Source organism: Nicotiana tabacum, chromosome 1 (assembly GCF_000715075.1).
Source record: "Nicotiana tabacum cultivar K326 chromosome 1, ASM71507v2, whole genome shotgun sequence".
Taxonomy (NCBI): domain Eukaryota; kingdom Viridiplantae; phylum Streptophyta; class Magnoliopsida; order Solanales; family Solanaceae; genus Nicotiana; species Nicotiana tabacum.
This window is the reverse complement of record NC_134080.1, coordinates 45,565,086-45,588,225: the sequence shown is the minus strand read 5'-3', so window position 1 is coordinate 45,588,225 and position 23,140 is coordinate 45,565,086. Positions and strand designations below refer to the sequence as shown.

The window sequence follows — 23,140 nt, the reverse complement described above, 5'->3', positions numbered from 1 at the left end:
ATTCTAAAGATCCAAAAGAACAAGTAATGAAACACCAGTATTAAACATCAAGAACAACACACCAATAAACAGAAATATCGATATGTCCTGATTTGAGCAATAATTTGCATTAATAGGGTAAAAGTTAGCCCAGAAAATAACTCAACGCATTCTAATTTGGGCATGTTGAACTAAAAGAATATTCGTTGATGGGTTAACTTGTGTATGTTGCGCAGATTAGACGAAGATTATATCAATTGATGAGTCAACTTAAACTCTGTCAAACTTCTGCTTAAACCAGTCAAGTTCTATCATTTTTAATTGGAAACCATGTAAACGTAACTCATGTTTTACTTAATGCATCTAACAACATTCCTTATACCACACTACAAATGGGTATGGAACTAAATAAATAGAAAATATGCTCTAATATTTATCCAAACAAGGTACAGGAGGTGAAGTTGAAGAGGCTTTTCCTTTGGCATTATTGCAAATAGCAAAAATCTTTTGTCCAGGGACAACTGGAGTTATGTTGATATTCTCCATCTCAATGTTGGTGCAAGCTGTGCTATTGCTACAGTTCAAATTTATTGCTGCTTTGCTGCTTGTACTTCCATGTATATTCTTGTATGTTATATCGCTTATTTTCACTGCACTTACCTGTTCAACATTTTTTTTAAAAAGGATGAAAACTTCAAAAGCCTTCTTTAGGAAACTAAAAAATGATATATTTTTACTTTATGTTTTACCTGAGGTTGACATGAATGACCTCCATTGCAATAAAACTGATCAATAATGATGGGGTTTTCTACATTTTTGAGGTGAATATCTTCAAAATGTATAGACCTAGCATACCCAGAACCACCCTATGAAGGCATGAAGAGATAATTAATTAGTATATATGAGTACAAGTATTCATAATTCTTTTATCCTGTTAATTAATATTAATATGAAAGGTGGAGGAGAGCCTTGGAGCAACGGTAAAGTCGTCTCTGTATGACCTATAAGTCACGGGTTCGAGCAGTGCAAGAAGTCACGGGTTCGAACAGTGCAAGCAGTCACTAAATGCTTGCATTATGATAGGCTAGATGTCTACATCACACTCCTGGGGTGTGGCTCTTTCCCGAACCCTGTGTTAACGTAGGATGCCTTGTGCACCAGGCTGCTTTTTTTAATATTAATATGAAAGGTGAGACTTTGTTTACCTGCCATGTCTTAATTCTAACACCATTCTGGGTTCCCTCAAGGTTACAATTTGTTACATAGACGTTGTCAACATACGCATATGTGTTATCTGGACCTAAGCTTCCCACACTGCATACAATATAATAAAAATGTGTTTCACATTTATAGTAAAGAAATAAACAGAAATAGAAATTTAAAAGAAATATAAGATGGAGTTGTACCTTATACCATGCCCTGGTCCACATGAAATACCAGAAATATGAACATCAACGCACCCAGTATTGATGGCAATGCAGTCATCACCTGTTTGTTATTAATTTTTTGTTGGATTAATGAATTTTGGTGTAAACATGAAACACTTTATGCAGTATAAAAGGGTTTCAATATCAATAACATTAGTAGTTAATAGGTTATATTAATCAACTTAAAATTTCAGGCTAAAAATATTGCTAAGTGATGGACAGGTCATGAATAACATAAATTACTACAGTTTATATTGGATTAGGATCTTAGATGAATGGGAGTGAATTAATTATTTTATTTTTAAAAATTGCGAAACTCCAAATTCTGCTTTTTGCTTAATAAAAGTAAATGAAATAAGGATTTGGGAAAATTCTGTTTGTCTTAACCAACATATTCCGACAATATTTTTTTGTTTATATTATGAAATTAAAATTCACATAATTAAACTCCAAATTGAGAGTATAAGAAGTACCTGTCTGAATAGTGGAGTCTTGAATGTGAAGTTGGCTAGAGTTAGAGATATCAATACCATCAGTATTGCGACTATATTTTGGTGCACTAATATGAATTTTTGAGATGGTTACTCCTTTGCTGTAAGTCAGGCTTATATGATTTCTCGAACTATTCACTAGCTTAATTCCACTCAATTGAAGGCCGTTACAATAATTAAAGTGGACAGCCTACCAAGAAAAAGAAGGGGAAAAAATTCTTGTAAATGACATATGTGCGAAAATTAAAAGACTCAATGACACATAAGGTGTGTTTGGTACGAAAAAGAAGTGATTGTCTTACTTATTTTTCAATGGTTGATTAGATATATCAGAAAATAATTTTATAAAATATACTACTATAATTTAGCAAACACTATATAAGACGAAATAGGCAAGGGCAGTAGGTCAAGGTCTAGGGGCCGGAGTGGCAGTGGCGATGTTATGGGGGAGGGGTGGGGGAAGAGGGTAGATGGGTGGGGTCGGAGTGAGTAATAGGGTGGAGAAGGTTGAGAAAAAATTTGAATTTTTTTTTCATCTTTTGATAGGAAAGTCATTTTCCTCCAATTGAAAAAAAATAAGTTCATGAATAAAATATTTTTCAAAATATTAGGCCGTCCAATACACTTATAGTAAGGTAATATCACCATAATTAAAAATTAATCTTAGAGAATTTCCTAAAAAATTCATACTGTTGGTTTAGTGCAAGTTCCGTTCACCTGAAACAAGAACAATCTCACTTGTTAATACTTATCCAATCAATTAAACAAGGACAAAGTACTAGTTATTGAATCCACTAAACATAATTGAAGTTTCTCTAGTGTAACGATAAAAGTGATTCAAAATTTATTTTAAGTCGAAGGCTTGAATCCCAGGTTTCACATTATTGTATTTTTATAAATGTCCTTATTAAAATTTTTGGCTTCGCACAATACAATATTGAATGATGATAAAATAGAGGGATGTTTAAAACGCACCCTGATACCACTATGAGTTTTCCACCAACGTTGACCATTGCCATTGATAGTACCAGAACCATTGATGAAGAGACCAAAAACACCTGTAAAATATATCCAACTAACATTTTCACAACCTTTCCATTCCTTTGGATCCTCTGGTGCTACAATTGATCCTGATACCTGCTAAGTTCAGAAAATAATGTTATTTTTACCGTTGCACAAAGTATTCTGTGTTCACGCAGGATTCGGGTCGGGAAAGGGCTGCACCAGGGGCGGCTCGATATATTTTGTGGCCTAAAGCCAAATATTAATATGACGCTTTTTTTAAAATATAATTTCTATCTTAATTCAATATTTTTTAAAGGAAAAAAGAAGAATTAATCCAAATAGTCGTCCGCCTAATTATCTCTTAAACTAAAAATATTCAGCAGATATAATAATAATAATAATAATAATAATAATAATAATCAATGTCTAATATATGTATATCGGCTCGAAAAAATCTTTCAATTAGTAACAGTTATTGAAAAAGGGACCCCCAAAAAATTGGGGGCCTAAAGCAATTGCCTTAGTGGCTTGTGCATTAGACCGGCACTGGGCCGCACCCAAAGGGTGTGATACTACCTAATGCAAGCATTCGTGACTGCTTTCACGCCTTGAACCTGTGAGGCCGTGACATATATGTCACATGGAGACAACTTTACCTGATATTAAACTCTTCTAATTAATTAATTATATGAATATCTTTTTCAACAAGTTCTTTAACGATGAAAATCTTGATTTTCTAAAAAATATATATATATATATATATATATATATATACACAGCTTTGCGCCCTGTCAATTTTCAATGCCGCTCTCAATTCTATACCAGAAAATGTTGTCGTTGAAAACAACTACCTTCTATCGATAATTCTTTTTAAATAAGAGAAGCAGAGTAGGCCTCAAACGAAAGCTAATTTATGCCTTTCCATCTTTTTGATGCTCAACACGTGCATTCGCATGATTTTGTCTAATTATTGTGTTTGTAAAGTTTCTTTGTAATCTCAATGTCGCATCACGTCCTCAAACATATGGATTAATTCCATATGCATATGTTTCCTCTGTTAGTATATATATACATGATATCGTTTAATTAAACAAAAGTTTATTGAAAAAGGGTCAATTAGTCAACTTGTAATTTTTTATATTAAAAACAAATAAGTTAAAAAGTTGATACAAAAATCAAATTAAGAGAGAAAAACGTAATACAATAAATCACAAGGAAAGTTAGTGTTACGAAGCGAAACGTTAGAATAGGTATCTCAAAGTAAGTACTTGTCCATTAACTTCACATATATATATATATATATATATATATATATATATATATATATATATATATAAGGCTAGAGAAAATGAAGCAAACTTACTTGTAGATGAATATTGGAGGATTTGCAAGGTCCTTGGAATGTAATTGGTCGTATTAAAAATGACTTCCCACTTGGTATAAACATTGACGGATTTCTACTGTCACCCCTACACGCAGCTGCCCAAGCTTGTTTGAATGCCTATAAAAATTGATTAAAAAAATATCTGAAATCTCTTAAACAACTGAATTAACGGGAAAAAGAGCAATTTTTATTCTCCTTTCCTTGAAAAGGGGGGCTTTAATCAAAATAAAAGATTGCTTTTATTCTTTATAATTTAAAAAAGATCTTCTGAAAAATGTCATAATATATATGTCCAAATTTAGATGATACATGCTCTGAGCACACGCGTCTTGGTTTCAAGGTGTTTAAGCAATTGAAATACGTGTATTACGGCTCAGTCTCAAACAAGCATAGAATAAAAATAACAAGTGAAAAATAAGTTAGTTGAATATTTAAAATTATTTGTGTTACTTGAGTGTCGTCGTGCTTTCCATCTCCAACAGCGCCATAACTTGTTATATCAAAAACAGCAGCAAGACTTCTATCAAGAATAAATGGAGTAATACAGATCAAAAAGATGAAAGCTCGATCCTGCAAAAATGTGGCACAAAAGAAATGAAAAAAAATGAATTATCATGATTATCGATAAAAGTCCTAATAGCTATACAGGGTAGCCCGGCATACAAGGTATCATGCGTTCACACAGGATTCGAGGAAGGACCGCACCCCAAATGGGTGTGATGCAGACAGCCTATCAATTATCACAATACAAGTATTAGCGGCTGATTCCATGGCTCAAACTCATAAACTGCCCGTCAAGTCCCCGTAACCAAAAGACAAAATCCTAACTCAAAATGAATAAATTAAAACACTGAGCTCACCATTCAAGTTAAATCGAATGAAGAATAGTGAACAAACTCGTGTTTTTTTCTAATGTCGTTTTTGTTTGGAGGGGGCGGATTTATACGCTTATGAGCATTGCATTTATTAAGGGAAAAGAATTTCAGAAATCTACTAAAAGATTCATTGAAATCCTCTTTAAATATGACTTACTCACTATAGATGAGTTAGGAATTAATTCTTCTAAAGCCTCATTAATACTAATATATTGCTCTCCTCCAACTGACACTAACAAATCTCTCTTCAAAATCAAGTCATTTTGGGTAAGTAAAATTCATTTTGATCCTCTAACTTCATCTTAAAAATCAAACTCCTCCTCCAACATTAAACAATAGACATTCTGCTGCTCCAAACTTAATTGTATTTCTTAAATACCTATTTTATCCTCAATCTTATCAACCTTGGTCTATATTTTTTTTTTTACTTTTTAATATGATGATAATTTTCTTAATCATTTTATGAATTGACCTAGTGAAAATAATTCTTTTTTAAAATTTAAAAAAAATGAAATACGATAATCAATCATATATAATATATTAAAATTGAATAATAAAAGATATAAGAACAATTAAAATAATAGAATAAAATATCTTATTTATATCACTCAAATAAAAGTTAGCGCAGTAATATAAAAAATAATAATTAAAAATAGGGTTAAATTTTATAATAAAATCCTAAAAGATTACATATTTATACTTTGGATGTTCTTTAAATTATAATTTAAAATAAATTTGTGTGTGTGTGTGTATATATATATATACACACACACTATTCTAGTTAAATTTATTGAACTTTAATAATAAAATTCAGAATAAGGTATTTATATAAGTGTTTACCAATTTAAATATAAAAAAAATTATATGCATAGAGGAGGAATTGAAAATATCAAGGGTAAAATAGACAATGCATATGATAATAGGAGTAGAATGACTATTGTTTAATATTGGAGGAGGAGTTTGATGTTTAAGGCAAACTTTGGGGGATCAAAATGATTTTCACCCAATTTTGGACCAATGTTTCATTAAATGATATTTAGGAAAAATAGCAATTTTGGTCCCTCAACTATTTCTATATTCTAGTTTTATTCCTTGTTAAGCATATCTAACCTTGAATTAAAGAAAATGTGCACTTCTAATCCAATTTTAACAGAGCTAACGGGCTAATACAGTTTTTGGCACTAAAGGGGGAAATAAAATGGAAAATGACACTGTATAGCCACTATCAAAATAATAGAATAAAAAATGTATACACAATTTTTCGGCTACCAAATATAAATAGTTTTTGACGCAAGCTAAAAGCGTAAGAAGCCCAAAACAAAATTGTCATACCGGAGTACGCCAACAAACCATACAAGGCACTAGTGACGGAACTTGAAATGAAGAATTGTACTCCCACCACCTCAAGGATCAATTGAAATCCTCGAATTGCTTTTGCTAGACCAATATATATTTCCCCGAAGAACCGGTAAATAGCACTCTTGCTACGAGTAAACGATCCCACGGACGGCTTACAAACTATACCTCAACTCCAACTGAAGAGTCAGCTTGTGAATATATAGTGGTAGTATTGTGAAAAAGCAGATAATTGAGTTAGGAATAATGAGGTTAACCAACTGAAAATGTTGACAATAGTACTATGGCGGGACCAAAGTAGGTATCATTTGAAGAAGACTTGAAAGGGAAAGAACAAAGAACTGAAACTATTTTAGCGCTGCGTAGCTAGGAATTTGAGTAAGGGGATTCAAAACAAGAAAATGTCACATAAAAAATATAAACCTATGTCAAGAAAATTCAATAGTTTATATATATATAAAAGTTGAATTTACTATTTTTATACAATGCAATTCATTTACAAAGGGTGATTCGATTAAACCCTCTTTACCAAACTTAGCTCCGTGATCGACGCTGCTGCTGGCCTAATTGTTGGGTTGAGATTGACTGTGAGCCCCGTATAGAAATTAGAAAGGAAAACAGTGTCATGTGTCATGTGATATATCTCACAAAAATAGTATTCACTCTTACCCATTTTATGTTAATGTGTTTTATTAGGCGCGGAGTTAAAAGAAAAAAAAATGGATTTTAGAATTTATGATCTTATGGTATAATATTTATGTGGCTAAAATATTATGTTATGAAGAGTAAAATTAAAAATTTATATTTATATTATTTTAAATATGTGCAAACAGATTTAAAGGCATTTTATAAGTTCTATGAGCCTATTATCGACAAGAGGGGTTGCTCTGATGGTAAGCAACCTTCACTTCCAACCAAGAGGTTGTGAGTTCGAGTCTCCCCAAGAGCAAGGTGGGAAGTTCTTGGAGGGAATGACGCCGAGGGTCTATTTGGAAACAGCCTCTCTACCCCAGAGTAGGGGTAAGGTCTGCGTGTCTGCGTACACACTACCCTCCCCAAACCCCACTAAGTGGGATTATACTGTGTTGTTGTTGTTGTATGAGCCTATTATCACGTAGGCACTTCAAGTCAGTGGCGGATCCACATGCTGATTTTGGGTGCTCAAGCACCCATTATCTTTGACAAGATTTAGTAAATTTGTATAGCTAATTATAAAAATATTTAGATAAATATTGAGTGAGCACCCTAACTAAACTCTATTTTCCTCTTTTTTCAGAATTTTTATCAGTGAGCACCCACGACTTAAAAATCCTAGATCCGCCACTACTTCAAGTGACTATAAAGTAAATGTCCGACCTAGTCCTCCCATTGCGTGTAATACACTTCCGGAAACAAACATTGTCTACCATCCCAACGGCAATAAACAGTAACTATTTGTGAAATTCCGAAAATACCCTTAATGAACTCGCTACTTTTAAACCAAAAACAAAAAGGGTAAGATTCAATACCCATTCATTCTTTACCAGTTGCATCTAAATCCTGATATGTATTTTACATATATTATGAGGAAACCAGACAAAACATTTAGCAGAACGCCAAACTAGCCTCCGAATAGCATAAAATATGTTGATGAGAAAACATTATTTGCAATCAGGTAGAGGTACAAAGAGTCCACCATCTTTATCACTCAACAGAATCAAATTCAAACATAAACCCATCAACTACATTGACAATGCTCTAGGTTTCACGGAACATTGGCAATTTTCAGCTCCCGATTAGAAGACCGAAAATTAAGCATTGGCAGCCTTAGGGATGAGGGGAATGGGCTGTAGGCCTTGGGCCGGGCTTTTTTGCTTCGATCGGGCTTCTTCTTCATGGATTATCTGCATCTGGACCATACGTTCCATAACAAACTCGTGATCAGAGGCTGTGTCTCGTGGAATGCACGGACGAAACAAGTTCTCTTTTTCCAGAGCTTTACCTGGCCTTTGGACAAAATTTGCTACGTCAAGTGATTTGGTCAAACAGGCACCATCGAACTACACGGCCTGGTGATTCTGAATGTGCGTCATTTATTGTGGATAGCTTTTCATTTAATTCTAATTGATCTGGTGAAAAGTTAAAACAGCAATAACTAAAACATAACGACCTTTTGATATTGGAATTACCATCACTCGACTTACAGTCAAAACAATGTCGGTTTGCATTTAACTTGTTTAAAAATGAAAAGACATCAAACAATGCCAAAAGAACTTAACCAAAGGAACAAGGCAACATCGTTTATGCAATAAACTAATTGACATGAACAGTTAGACAGCATTTTGAACATGAATTCTTAAAGAAATAGAAAACTAGCATAAAGAGCATAGATTTTAAGTCGATTTAACCAAACTCACAACTACCAAGTCTACAAAGATAGCTAATTACAAGGACACTAAAACATTAGTTGTCAAGATAAATAACTCCCAACACAACTTCAAGCTAAGCCAGAATATGATAACAGGTAGACTTAGCAGAACCCCAGAACATATATAATGCTCAACCTGTCTTGAGCTTTCCTCCATAAGGTCGATTATGGTACTAACAAAAATTCACCAAAGTTCATGTGGTTAATACTAAACCAAAAATTCCAAATTGATATCCCCAATGAATTTCTGCAACTGCAGATGATACTAAACCTTCACCAAGCTGCCACACCATTTTGCAGAGGCACGATTTCAGAGGAAGATAACTCGAGAAACTTTGAACAGAGTCTAGCCACAATAACATTAGCTAGCAGCAGTACGAAGAAACAACTAAAGCAGAATAATCCATTTGGGTACTAGCTACAATACTAGGTATCATAATGTTAAGACATTTCCATGCTAATGTAGGAACAGCATAGGTTCGATAAGGGTACAGGAAATCCAGAAGTGCCAAAGCAGAGGGGAAGTCTCCCCACAATTCTTCAAATTAACTGGTTCAATATTCAACCATATTGCATAAAGCAGAAACTTCACCGCCACTCCCAATCTTCTAGCAAATCTTCAACATTTGCTAGGAAGGCTTCAACCCACTAAGATGGCACTGTATACACAAGATATGCTAGTGTGAGCTCCCGGAAAAAATTGATCAAATAAATAAACCACATAATGCCAAGAATATCTCAAAAGCAATAGAATTTTAAGATGAATTATGATTCTATTTTTGCATCTTAGGATTCTATTTTTGTACCATTACTGTACCATATCACGAACCACTTCAGGAAACATACTCCTACAGAAGTCATGCAAATCCTAATAGGCACCGAGGGTTTCCAGGATATGGAGTACGAAATATACTTGAAAATTTTCTTTTTTTATGAACGAGCAATTCGCTATTCAAATCTCGAAATGGATATGGCCCACACCTCTACACTCTCCACTAAAATACCAAAGCATTCAAACTTGTGACGTGTACCAATCACATGTCCTGCAACGTACTAGCTTTTTCGTTGAACCAAAGCCTCGGGAATTATCCCAAGAAGTTTCTTTTCTCATTGCCATTGCAGGTATGTTCACAATCAGATTCGCAACAAGAAGACAAAAGAAAACATCGAAAAAAGCCAACAAAACTTCAGAAGTAAACATCAAGGACATACTGTATGTAGAAGTGTCAATCTGCTCAGGAAGTTCTTTAATATCCACTTCAAACCTCTCCTGAACCTACAGTAGGTGTAAGCATAAGGAACTGATGTTACTACGGATGGCATTACAAATCATAATACAGCCAAAAAGAGAAAGAAAGTGGAAATCTGACTCTCAACCTGATTGAGAACATCAGAATCTGATGCAGAGGACACAAATGTTATGGCAAGGCCTTTGGTTCCAAATCTACCAGCTCTTCCCACCTATCATTATCATTCAAGATTAAACAATAAGACTACTTGGACAAGATCAGAATTCAGAACTTGAAAAAAATGAGTTCCAGGACAGATAGGACATACTCTGTGAAGGTAAGTATCTGCAGAATCTGGCATGTCATAGTTAATGACAATGTTCACCCTTTCAATGTCTATGCCTCTCCCAACCAAATCAGTCGCCACAAGAATTCTCTTGTGCCCTTCCTTGAAACCCTTGTAGCGTGTCAGTCTATCAAGCAGACAAGGGAAGAATTAGCTTACATAACATGCAAATAAAAGATGTTAACAGCAGCACAAATCCCTTCTAATACACAAACACGGTAGCCTTCAAGAAATCAGATGAAATGTATGCACAAGCAAATAACTCCAAAGGGAAGAAAGGAAGATTTGAAAAGATGGGCAAAGCATTAAAGAAAAATGCTACAGAACCTTGTTCTTCTAACACAACCAATACCACACAACCGATACCACAATCCTAGGGGGGAAATGGAATCTTGTCGAGGAACTGATAATCTCATTGATACTAGACTTCTCATGGTTACAGATAATTATTAAAATCATTATTCACATTGAGTAAACACTGGGGGGTCGTTTGGTAGGATGTATCAGAGAAAACAATACATGTATTGGCTTTGGCATTATTAATCCTTATTTGATAGTGTTTTTCAACCTAGTTATAAACCTTATTCAGTACTACTATTATACATAGCAAACCATGGCATTGCAATACCATGGTTTTTAATACATGGATAAGCATGTAACAAAACTGTCCTTTTAAAACCTTTTCCAAAGAAGATTTGCAACGCAGGTTAATACATGAAGGGTCTTTTTGTAAACAAAAATTTAAAAAAAAAAATGCAATGCATGTTATTTTTAATACACCAAACCAAATAAACGATAAGAAATAATCTCAGCATAAGTAATCCCAACATTACTAATCCTAGCATTACTAATCCCAACATTACTAATACACCCTATTCAGTACTATTCCTATACCCTACCAAACGACCCTCGAGTGCATAAGTAATTAACATCAAAAGAAGTTGAACCAGAAGTCAGACAGACCTTTCTTCCTGAGTCATGCCAGAGTGGATGCAGATAGATGGAAAATTACACTCCACAAGTAACTTATTCAACTCTGCAGCTCTGCTCACACTCTTGACAAAAATAACAACTTGGTTGAAGTCCAAAGCATCCAACAGGTCATTCAGCTTCCTGTTTTTCTCAGTTTCACTCAATTTGATGTAGTGCTGCCATCAAATAGAAGCAACTTCAGGAAGATTGTGATAAGTAATGAAATGACAGCAAAACATTAGGCTTCAATAATGTACCTGTACAAGTCCATGCAGGGTCAACTTGGCCTCATCGTCAACATAAATTTCCATTGGCTGAAAGGAATAAACGTGATAGTAAAGGATATTAGGAGCTTCGTGAGCTAAGGGAATCTGATTACGAAATGAACGATGGATGAAGATCCTCCATCTGTGAATTTTCTCCTTGCAGCTTAAGAGTAAAAGCACCCAACTAGTCCCCCATGCTCAACGTGCCTTTACCCAGCGCTTACCCAAAAGCTTCCAGTAGGACTCCAAGCATCAACCTCCCAGATTAACCCTTCTCCACTAACATCCCCACCCTCCTGACATCCATTTCCACACAAAAGATCTTTCCCACCCCTCTTTACATCTTTAACTATGGGGCAAGAACATGGAAGAACAAAGATGACACACAAACCCAAGAAAACATAGAACTACAACCTTAATGGAAAAAATTAGCTGCAAAGCACAGCTTTTACAGCTACCAGCTCCAAAGACACCTCATTTTTGTTCACTTCCCCAGTAAAATTAAGTTTAGACAATGGTTATACCAAAAAAATACACTATTATCCCCTGCAGAAAGCTGAAATAATGGAAAAATGGTAGACTTCTAAAATCAAGAACTGGCCACAGGACATTACATCTTGCATGAATTTCTTGCAAACCGGGCGAATCTCCTTGCTGAGAGTTGCAGAAAACATCATGACTTGCTTGTCATGAGGAGTCATTTTGAAGATTTCCTGCACGTCTCTCCTCATGTCTGTGCATGCAACAGATGTACTTAAGAAAAGTATTACCAAAGAGTAAAGATGATAGTAATTCTAGCAGCAAAAGTTATGTAACAAAAAGCTTAGGTAAGACATACCAAGTGATTCAAGCATCTTGTCACACTCATCTAGTATAAAATGCCTCACATTCCTCAAAGACAGGTCCTTGTCTCTTGCCAATGCAAGTACTCTTCCAGGAGTTCCAACGACAATATGCGGACACTCATTCTTCAGCAGCTCCTTGTGGAGTTTGATGTTGACACCACCGTAGAAAACAGCAACCTTGATATCGGGCAGATATGTGCTGAACCTCTCAAACTCATGACAGATCTGCAGATAGTGTAGTTAGTTAGCAAATTAAACATCTTTTTTTGTCAGGTTAGCAAATTAGACATCATTTAACCTCGTATGAATGAAAAACAGAAAACTTGCAGATAGAATACATGCCTGATAAGCTAATTCCCTAGTGTGACAGAGAATCAGGGCAGCAACCTGACCAGCAACAGGTTCAATCTGTTGCAGAGTTGAAAGAACAAAAACAGCGGTTTTCCCCATTCCAGATTTAGCTTGGCAAATAACATCCATTCCCAGAATAGCTTGTGGAATACACTCATGTTGCACTGATGAAGAACCAAATACATTGGAGCCAACGAGACCTCAGTTTCAGTTTAAAAATTTTACCATTGTACATCTCCAAAATACTAGTGGTAGGAGTAATTTACCTGAAAACAGAAGATAGAAAGAAGTTGTCAAGAACAACCCAGAAAGAAGAATATTATGGTTTAAGGAGAACAAAAAATGAGAATAATAATGATGATGATAACAACAATAACAATAGCAACACCAACAACAACAATAATAATAATAAAAGATAACTTGCATACGCACACTTAATAAAGAAAGATGTTTAATTTGCTACATAGAAAGCTACAAGCTCAACGTAAAATAAAGGACTGAGCCCACAAGTGCATAAAGGTGAAAACAGGCTATATAAAAGGTTCGGTTGGAAAATTGGACGAGACTCACAAAGCTAAAATGCCAGTGTTTCTATGACCTTCCTCTTACTCCAACGAACATTAGTCTTACTCAAAAAAAATTATAAACTTCTTACAACTAGCAAAGAAGCATACTGGATTGGATATCTAAATGTGCAAATGGGCAAAAGAAGAAAATTAGAGAAACACAGTCCAGCCAGGTTAAAATTAGAGGCGTTCAAAATCTAACACCAATCCATACACAAGCTAAACAAGCCAAAAGGATAGAATTCTGCATCTACTGATTTTTCAATTAAAAGGAATTGGACACGGCATAGAACACATATGATCCATGTTATCATAACTTTTTTCTTCTATTCAGCACAAAAGATCCCCCCTCCTTTTTTGCTTGATTCTAAGGAAAGAGGAAACAAAGCACGGAATATGCTTTGTACTCGACCGTAAATCCTAAATCTTTGTACTTGCCCACATACCAACGGTAGCATTATTTTGGTGAGAAAACGGAAGCAAACGTGTATTTATTTTTACACACTTATTAGCTTATTGTGAAAACATAAGAAAGAAGGGGGTCTGGGAATTAGAAATCTTAGAGCTCACAATCAGCGCTTGCTATGCAAATGGCTATGGAGGTTAAATGATGGGAAAAAAGCTCCCTGGAAAGCAGTGGTAGAAAACGGTGAAGACTCCATATGGTAAAGCTATTAGACCGCTTAGGATTTTAATGTTTTAGGTGCTTCTTTGCACCTAAAACAGTGAAGACTCCATATGGAATAGCTGTTTGGAGATAGATTTGTAACCTATGGGAGAAATTTAACATGTACGTTGGCTTGAGGGTGCTCAATGGGAAAAGATCAGACTTTGGGAAGATAATTGGGATGGTTCTGGTTTGCTCAAAATTCAATTTCCCAAACTGTACAGATTGGCCAATAATCCAGAAATCCTCTTAGCTGATATAATTACTGATACAGGTTGGGACTTCCAGTTCAGAAGGAATCTCTTTGACAGAGAAATGCATGAGGTTGATATATTTATTCACTAGATGCAATCAGTGGTGTTATGGCCAGAAAAAGAAGAAAGCCTACTCTGGAAAGCTAGTAAAGAAGGTTCTTTTACTGTTAGTTCACTCTGCAAAACTAAGTGCTGCTCAGCCGGTGCAAGCACAAAAGTGGCCTTGGAAGATGGTCTGGAAGACTACAGTCCCAACAAAAGTGGCCTGTTTTGGTAGGCTAGTAGCCCATGAAGCATATCTGACTCAAGAAATTTTGATGAGAAAGGGTTGGATAATTGCAGCAAATGCCACTTGTGTGAGAAAGCTTGTGAATCTGTGGACCATATTTTTGTGCATTGTGAATTTACTTGGCAGATGTGGTCCATGTTCATGGCTAACTTTGGCATCCTTTGGGCAAGTCCTAAGAAGTTCAGGAATATATTAGAGTGCTGGGAAACTGCACGTCCAGAAGCATCCTAAAAGAAAATATGGAGAGATATTCCTCTTAGTATAGCTTGGACGATATGGAAAGAAAGAAATAATCGGTGTTTTGAAAGCAAGAAGGAGCAGCTGCAATGTGTGAAATATAGTTGTCTATATTATTTGTACTATTGGAAAGATGGAAATGTTGTTATGGATTTTCATAATATGCTGGACATGCTAGACCGCTTAGGATTTTAATGCTTTTAAGCCAGCACTATCTCTGTATTTTCACAGTATCAGCTTGATTATGTTTTTAATAAAATCTTCACCTTATCAAAAAAAGAAGGTAAGACTGCTGGAAGAGAATGCTTAGAACAGGCCACCGCAAATAAGTTCAAAGATTTTATTATCAATTTTTTACAGGAAAGTACTGAAATCGACAATTTTAGTTAGGAAGGAAAACATGTCCAGGTACAAGATAACTTGCCTTCGGAAGGATGCTCAAACCCAGAGTCCACAATAGCCCGCAATAGCTCTGGCTTTAGAAGAAAATCTCTGAAACCCGAACTGTGAATACCAACATAACCCCTGCATCCACCAAAAAAGACCATAATATTAATACTTGATTCAAAGTACACAAAAGTTAATGCTTGACAAAGAAGATCAAAGGGGGTCAGAGAATTAAACACCCCCTAAGTACTGATTGAGAAAATACAACAAAAAAATTGACAAGTTTGAAAAGTGTCAGATAGACATTGGACTATCCCAGCACCATCGAAATATTCATAGAGCAAACACCCAAAAAAAAAATTGTCAACAAGAACATAGATAAAGAATGTACATCAATCACTTTAAGCCTCCACCCAAACTAGTCAGAATTAACTATCTGAATCCTTGATATTTCAATCTACTCAGACCTGCTTCTTTTCAATACTAATATTTAACCTCTAAAATATAAAAAATGAACTGCCTCTACTGAGGCTCAATCACAAACTAGCTAAGTTTGGCTATATTATTCCTCAATATCTATTCCACTCTATTTAGGCAAGTTCGATTCCATTACAATAAACAGACACAAAACACATGAAAAGGTCATAAAAACCTCTGATTCTTAACTATACACATATCAATAATACAGACAAATAAAAATATTAGAGATATAGGCTTATTTCAAGCAGGAAAAAAAACAGAATCCCAAAAAAAATGTAATTTTTAGGCAGCAAAAAATTCTCAAGCATGTAGCTTACCCAACATAAAATACGGAAAACAAAAGCATAAAAGCATAAATTTCAATCAACTAACTAGGTAGGGCCAAACCATAACGCATGAACATAGGCTTCATAACTATTTTACAAAATACTACTAAGAAATACAACAAACCATAAAAAACATTGACGTAAGCCTAAAATTAAAGAAAATAGTTTCCACTGTAAACAAGTTAGAAAAAGCAGAAATATTTAATATCGGCGTGAAGATCTCACTTTTTGGCGGAATCGCCGTTGACTTTTCCGGTGACGGAATCAGGGAGTTTTTCATCATCTTCTTCATAGTCGAGCAGCTCCTCTTCATATGCATCGTTCTCCTTGTTCTCTCCCATTCTTTTGCTATGAACTATTACTACAAAATACGCCAGATCCAATCACAAAATATCAGTAATTTAAAATCGAAGTAAACTATTAAATAAAATATGGATAAATGCGCACAAAAATCAGAGATTTGAGAGGAAAGTTGCTTTTACCTTACAGAATCTCAGAGAAAAGTTGGATCTTGGTCGGGGAAATTAGGGCTAGGGTTTCGGAAGCGTCTGCAGAAAAAATGTTAGGACAAAAATAGGAAAAACAAAAATCGTATGCGAGAGCATGGAGTGATAGGGTTTCGAGGGCAGCTTATAACTGACGAGATGCTGAAAACTTTGATGACGAGTTTGTCCTTGGCTCCTTTTACGAACTTGTACCAAGTCGGCTTAGACTATGGGGATATTTTGGACATTTTAAATTTTTAATATCTTCTGAAAAAAAGTCCTTTTCCTCTTCCGTTGATGGAGATTCCCTTCTGACCTTCGTAAAATTTGCTATTTTAAGCCTTTGCAAATAACGAAAAGAAGATTCCCTTGTGAGTTGTGACATTCAATATTATGGTAATCAATAATCATGCGCTTAGTCTAAGAAAAAGAGCCCCATAGGCCATAACACAAGAAAGGTATCCCTTTTTGGGTTAATATAGAAAAACTCGTGGTAAATTTTCATAGACGAAGCAAAAAGATTCCATTTTGACTTTCAATAAAGTACCTCATAGTAGACTTCTATAAATCAAGAAGTAAATTGTATTCAACTCTTATTCCGAGTTTCAATAATAATATTAGAGTTAATCACAGTTGAAGCCCCCATTTTCATCATATATCCAGAGAAGTAGGTGCTTACTCCCTACAGAGCAATACTTCCGTGGCTTGCCTTTCGAGATCCTGTTTGACAAACAGTTGCCAGAACCTGTCTGGATTGAGTGGAGACTCTAACTTGTAAGCATATTACTTGTCTCAAGCTTAATACTTGGAAGAAAACCCCTATAAGTCACTCGTGTCATGAAGTTAAAAATTCTCCGAAAATAAAAATTAAAGTTTGTAAGGATTGCATTTATGATTGGCGACACTATTGTTTTTCTTTTTTGAACCTACTTTGAAATGCTATTTCTTGAGGCGAAGGTCTAATGAAAGTAGTTTCTCTACCTCCACAAGGTAGGGGGAAGGTCTGTGTACACACTACCCTCCTCAAACTTCACCTATAAAAATACACCGGGTATGTGAGGCTTGACTCACAAGTCATCCCTAAGAGAAAGAGTTTCAAGTACCTAGGGTCAATTATCCAGGGAGATGGGGAGATTGATGGGGATGTCACGCACCGTATCGAAGTGGGATAGATGAAATGGAGGTTAGCGTCTGGAGTCCTGTGTAACTAGAATGTACCACCGAAACTTAAAGGTAAGTTCTATAGAGGGGTGGTTAGACCGGTCATGTTATATGGGGTTGAGTGTTGGCCAGTCAAGATTTCACATATCCAGAAGATGAAAGTAGCAAAAATGAGGATGTTGAGATGGATGTGCAGGAACACTAGGATGGATAAGATTCGGAATGAGGAGCCTAGATGCTTGGCAGGTATGAGAACAGGCAGAGGGCGGCATAATAAGAATTGGAGCGAGGTGATCAGGTAGGACATGGCGCGACTTCAGATTTTTGAGGACATGGCCCTTGATAGTAGTGTGTGGAGATCGAGCATTAGGATTGTATGTTAGAGGTAGCCGAGCATTTTTCCTCGTTGTGCCGGCTAGTCTAATAGTGTTTTGTCTAGGACTGTTAGCGGTTTTTGTTGTGTTTCACACTATTATTTTTTTTGCTTTTCCATTTATTTGCTGTTTTTTACGAAGCCGATACTGCTTTTCTGATTTTTGTTTTTGTTACGAATCTATTATCTCTGAGTCGAGGGTCTGCCGGAAACAGCCTTTCTATCCCTCGAGGATAGGGGTATGGCCTACGAACACTCTACCCTCCTCAAACCCTACTAATGAGATTCTACTAGGTTATTGTTATTGTTATTGTTGTCTCTTATACATTTTTTGTGACACGATAATAAACTTGAGTACAATCAAGATATATTACTTGGCTCCCATGAGTTACTAGATATAAGCAATCCTTTAATCCAAAAAAAAAAGTGAATGACTTGGTCCTTTTACTTACTTATGATGAGACATTGAACACCTTAAACTTGAGCATCCTTATATTATAGCAACAATTATTTGGCAAGTATTTTTGGCAATGTGCCACATAACAATTTGTCGATACTGTTGTAAATGTAGTTATTTGTTACCCCATTCACATGAACCTAGTAGAACTCTGAGTATCTTCCGGACCAGCTTGTTTGTTGGGATGACTTCTCTAAGAGAATGTAGCTCATTAATAATGGAGGTGAAGCGTGTGTGTATATCTTGAATTGACTCATCCTCCTTCATTTTGAAAAACTCATACTCAGTGGTAAGCATATCTATTTTTGACTGCTTAACCTGAGTAGTTCCGTCATGGGCAGTTTTGAGAGCTTTCCAGATCTCTTTTGCACACTCATACGTTAAGACACAATTATATTCATCTGGTCCAATACCACAAACACGAATCTTCTTTTCCTTGAAGTTCTTTTCAACAGCCTTTCTATCAGCATCGTTATATTCCTTTCTCGTCTTTGGGACAGTCCTTGTTCCCTCTCTAATAACTTTCATGGGAATAAAGGACCATCACAAATCATATCCCATAGCTCTGAGTCCTCGGCCATGATGAAGTCATGCATTCTCGTTTTCTACCATCCATAGTACTTGTCGTTTAATCTTGGAGGTCTCGTGGTCGATTATCCTTCCTCGAGGTTTGGTGGAGCAGCCATGATAAAGATCTTTTCTATGTGTTAACCTTTTAGAAAGAACCTATTCTCATACTAATTAATAAAAACTAAGGGTCCACCAAACAGTATAGAGAACTAAATTCTATATCAGTTCCCACAGTAAACAAGCAATAAGTAAAGAACACATGATATTTACGTGAAAAATTCCTTGCTCAAGGGATTAAAAACCACGAACTACCCCAGTTATTTCAACTCCACTAAACTGAGCAAACTTCATATTACAACTTATTGCAATCTAGGAATTAAACTATTAATCTCTCACCCCTTACAAGTAACTCTATTGTAAGTCATTTGCAATAACTCTATTACAAAGCAACACTCTTGACTAACTCTAGTTAAACAACCAAAACAATAAGGTTAAATGATGTCCTACAAAATACTTCTAGAAAGCCGTGTAGGTTTACAAGTAAAGAACAAAAGACAAAGACTCAATAAACATAAGGACTCAAGACATCTTCATTGTTGGGATATGGTACTTGGTTTGTAGCAGCGTTGTTCTTGAGTGCACCTGGAGGAAACATTGGTGGCTGGCACTTAAGATGATAGGTTTTTAGATTATCAAATGTCAGGTCAACCCTTGTATAATGTTGTTTATATATGAGAGAGCATGTGTGAAACCATAGGGACATTACATCTTTTGGTTTGGCCTCTAGCAGCAACGACTGTGCCACTATACTATTGCTAGTCGGTACAGTGAAATAACTTTTACAGCTGAAGAGTTGACTGTACGACATTTGAGGCACTGATCCTATTTGTTCCCGTATTTGTTTCCTTATCTGATTTCTCGAGGACGTTTGGCTAGTCAACAAATCATATCATAACAGGTGTAAAGGAACTAAATGCATCATGTTCCTCTCTAGTTCCTCAACAAAGTTTGACAAATCATCAAAACCATAATCGCGTAACTTATCAATTACAAACTTGTTTTGTTGAGTCATCTATACTTCCCATCTGTTTGTTTTGTGTTGGAATGCTGCACAAATTGGTAACTCTCTAAAAGTTGTATCAACCGATTTTCTCTAGGGCTATATGTTGCGCATAATGAATCCACACTTAAAATTCTTGCTGTTTTTTTTCACACAGTTGATGTTTTTGCTATTGTGGCCTAAGGATATGTGGATTAATTCAATAAAAGTGATTAATAGCATTAAATGAACAAATCAAAGATGTAATAAACGGTCAAACCAGTTATAAGACTGAGGTCGGGCTCGGTTATGATCCAAGTAGTTAACCTGCATTCAATTTGGAACCAAACACTTAGGAAGGGCTATGAACAAAACTAAGAACTCAGAATAATCTTTAGAAGGAGAGGAAACAAATGTATATTGCCTTGATATGCGTGTTACAATGTCTCTAATGAATAATTAGCTTCCCCTTTATATAGTAGGGGAGATTCACCCTAAGAACAATTCTAAAAAAGGTAAAAATCTTCCTTTTCGCTAATTACTAATTCACCATTAATACGGGCCGAGATTCACGCCGTGATATCCGATTGGAAACGGATATCATGACCTTTTGTTAATCGTGCATGGTAGTTTGGTAATGCTCTTCAAGGTCTTGGAGCTCGAACCGGACCTAGGGGGCGTGGTCTCGATAGCTTCGAGGGCAAGTGTATTGGTCGGACAATGATGCGAGAGGCTCCTAGCTTCGATTCTGATTCCTTGCGGTCATGTCCTCACTTCGTTTGCCTCACCTGGAAATTGGGGTATTCATTAGCCCCGGTTTTACCCGTGTATATATAGTCCCCTCATTTTTCAAAGAGTAGGTTTGCGAACCGATGGGAAATGATAGATGTTCTCCGGTTCCTTCCTCCGTACGTTACGCTGAAGGAGCCGAAACATCCCATCAGTTACATCGTTCTGGCTTCGAACACGTGTCAATCATCAGCTGGTTGCCTTCGAATGCAAAGCGTTGCCTACTTTCCTATAAAAGCTTCTACCTTTTGTTATTTTTCTACTTTTCGACCAAGCCTTTACTTCTGAGTTTCCCAGCTATCATCAACTTCTTTCAAACCTTCATCTTTTGATCTTTAAATCTTCATAATTGTTCTTAGATTCTTGCCCAGATCTTCTTAAATTCTTCATATCCCGTTGTTCAACCTTCAAACTTGTTCTTCCAAATCTCTATACTTCTTCTTCAAACCTTCAAATTTTACGAGCCAACAATGGCTAAAACTTCAAATTCAGTTCCCCAACAGGCTGTCTTTTCATCTTCCCAACCAGCCGCTGGTACTAAGGCGGTCGATCCCAAGATAGTTATCATCGAGGCAATTGCTCTCGATGTGGCTGCCACTAAATCGGTAGCCACCGAACCGGCTCTCTAGCCCCCTTTGAAAGTGTTTATTCCCGGGGGTTGTTCTATTCCACTTTTGTCTCCAGCAGAGTCGCCAGAGCTGTCGCACCTCCTTTTTCCGCGCCCGCGAGGGTGCGTGGGAGTTTTCTCCAATTAAAGGACAGTCGAAACGGGATTTGTTTATTTGTTTCAGAGTCGCCACCTGGGAATTTTAAGGCGTCCCAAGTCACCGGTTTTAATCCCTGAATCGAGGAGAATATGACTCTGTTTGTTATTCTGCGAACCAGAAATCCTGAGTAAGGAATTCTGTTAATCCGGAAGAAGGTGTTAGGCATTTCCGAATTCCGTGGTTCTAGCACGGTCGCTCAACTGTTTTTATTCTTGGCTTAATTATCTTGATTTTACTAAATACCCTTTTTCTTGCTACTTGATTTTATTACCGCTTTTGTTTAGATTGTTTACAATTATATAAACGAATCACGCGTACGTATATTCGTATTATATACCTTTTATAATCATAGAGAATCGTGCCACGCATACGTGTACACAAAAGGTTGATAATATTTTTTATATTTTTATTATAAAAATATACCATACGTTCGAAATTAAAATTAAAATTAAGAACACCGTCGTCCTTTTTGTATAATTAAGTAGTGAACCTCACATCTCGAGTTTTTATGAAATTGATAATGATATTCTCCGAGAAATCCCTTTTATTAAATATTCGATCGAAATTGCGCGAACGCATAATCCGAATTGCTTTTAGAAATATAATCAGATTACGCAAACGTATCCCTAATCACAAAAATATTCTTGATGGTAGTGTAAATTTGTTTACAAATTGTTTATTACATCCATATTATTTTTATATGAAAGGTCATGGTAAATCATTATTTGAGACGCCTCTAAATTTCTTGAAGAGAATTCTCAATTTATTGAGGGTCAACCACAGATATATATGTCAACCACAGATTATATATATATTTTTATGAATTATATTCCGCAAAAAACCATTCGTATTTATGGAGTAAAAATGAACAACGCGTAATTAATACTATCATTTTTCTCGTAAATGCAATACGTATGTGCTAAAAAATGAATTGCGTATGAAACTAAAAAAATTGATTTATGAAAGGAAGAGATGTTTTCGAAGAATTTTCATTATTTTATTTACAGCAAAGGCTATTTTATCTTCTTAAAGTTTTTCATTATTTTATTTAGAGCAAAGGCTATTTTATCTTCTTAAAATTAGTACAGTATATAAGCTTAATCCCCTTCTACATCACTTGTTCTTAAAACAATATGCATGATTATTTCTTGTGAATTCGGCTTATGATTGAGTTTGGGATATATATATATAATAAAGCCAATTTGATTCTCAATCTATGTGAACTATTGCTAAACACTAACTTTCGCATTATATAAATTCTTAGGCCATTTGTTATTAAGAAAGAGAACAAATCTACCTGCGGACTTAATAAAATGATATTGCATACAACATTATTCGCCATATTTCGACATTGTGAACA

General features: G+C 35.6%; 3 protein-coding genes across 6 annotated transcripts; all 3 read right to left on the bottom strand.

Annotated features, from left to right (window-relative positions):
* Positions 1-230: 230 nt before the first annotated feature.
* Positions 231-6,927, bottom strand: LOC107770857 (putative polygalacturonase At3g15720). 3 transcript variants are annotated; one of them, XM_016590193.2, is made up of 10 exons: positions 5,147-5,514; positions 4,737-4,856; positions 4,266-4,403; positions 2,873-3,034; positions 2,588-2,614; positions 1,880-2,087; positions 1,386-1,467; positions 1,185-1,293; positions 729-845; positions 231-639 (listed from the first exon to the last, which is right to left on the bottom strand). In XM_016590193.2, the coding sequence occupies exons 1-10, from the start codon at positions 5,147-5,149 to the stop codon at positions 406-408; spliced, it is 1,200 nt and encodes a 399-aa protein (XP_016445679.1). In that variant the 5' UTR covers positions 5,150-5,514; the 3' UTR covers positions 231-405. The 3 variants fall into 3 exon arrangements, with proteins under 3 accessions (XP_016445679.1, XP_016445680.1, XP_016445678.1); XM_016590192.2 differs by lacking the exon at positions 5,147-5,514 and adding an exon at positions 6,494-6,926 and having other exon boundaries at positions 232-639; XM_016590194.2 differs by lacking the exons at positions 2,588-2,614; positions 5,147-5,514 and adding an exon at positions 6,494-6,927.
* A 1,869-nt stretch (positions 6,928-8,796) lies between these two features.
* Positions 8,797-17,480, bottom strand: LOC107770853 (DEAD-box ATP-dependent RNA helicase 15). Of its 2 annotated transcripts, XM_016590187.2 has the most exons (13): positions 17,172-17,480; positions 16,622-16,965; positions 16,365-16,500; positions 15,371-15,471; positions 12,925-13,097; positions 12,576-12,807; positions 12,352-12,470; positions 11,729-11,785; positions 11,463-11,647; positions 10,482-10,626; positions 10,302-10,385; positions 10,137-10,200; positions 8,797-9,583 (listed from the first exon to the last, which is right to left on the bottom strand). In XM_016590187.2, the coding sequence occupies exons 3-13, from the start codon at positions 16,478-16,480 to the stop codon at positions 9,573-9,575; spliced, it is 1,287 nt and encodes a 428-aa protein (XP_016445673.1). In that variant the 5' UTR covers positions 16,481-16,500; positions 16,622-16,965; positions 17,172-17,480; the 3' UTR covers positions 8,797-9,572. The 2 variants fall into 2 exon arrangements, with proteins under 2 accessions (XP_016445673.1, XP_075106569.1); XM_075250468.1 differs by lacking the exons at positions 15,371-15,471; positions 16,365-16,500; positions 16,622-16,965; positions 17,172-17,480 and adding an exon at positions 14,555-14,936 and having other exon boundaries at positions 12,925-13,199.
* A 1,249-nt stretch (positions 17,481-18,729) lies between these two features.
* LOC142162657 (uncharacterized) lies at positions 18,730-19,143 on the bottom strand. The gene has a single exon (XM_075219093.1). It carries the CDS (start codon positions 19,141-19,143, stop codon positions 18,730-18,732), a length of 414 nt encoding a protein of 137 aa, XP_075075194.1.
* Between the last annotated feature and the right edge of the window lie 3,997 nt (positions 19,144-23,140).

Bases quoted from the DNA above. Each gene is read 5' to 3' on its own strand.
- LOC142162657 (XM_075219093.1), bottom strand. From the start codon at position 19,143: ATGAAAGTTATTAGAGAGGGAACAAGGACTGTCCCAAAGACGAGAAAG.
- LOC107770857 (XM_016590192.2), bottom strand. From the start codon at position 6,514: ATGGTTTGTTGGCGTACTCCG. The intron at 2,615-2,872 runs GTGCGTTTTAAA...TTCTTGTTTCAG, and splicing joins AAACTCATAGTGGTATCAGG to GTGAACGGAACTTGCACTAA. The intron at 846-1,184 runs GTAAACAAAGTC...ATGCCTTCATAG, and splicing joins TTAGAATTAAGACATGGCAG to GGTGGTTCTGGGTATGCTAG.
- LOC107770853 (XM_016590187.2), bottom strand. From the start codon at position 16,480: ATGGGAGAGAACAAGGAGAACGATGCATATGAAGAGGAGCTGCTCGAC. The intron at 13,098-15,370 runs GCAAGTTATCTT...GTTCTTCATCAG, and splicing joins GTTTGAGCATCCTTCCGAAG to TGCAACATGAGTGTATTCCA. The intron at 10,201-10,301 runs GTTGAGAGTCAG...CACCTACTGTAG, and splicing joins ATTCTGATGTTCTCAATCAG to GTTCAGGAGAGGTTTGAAGT.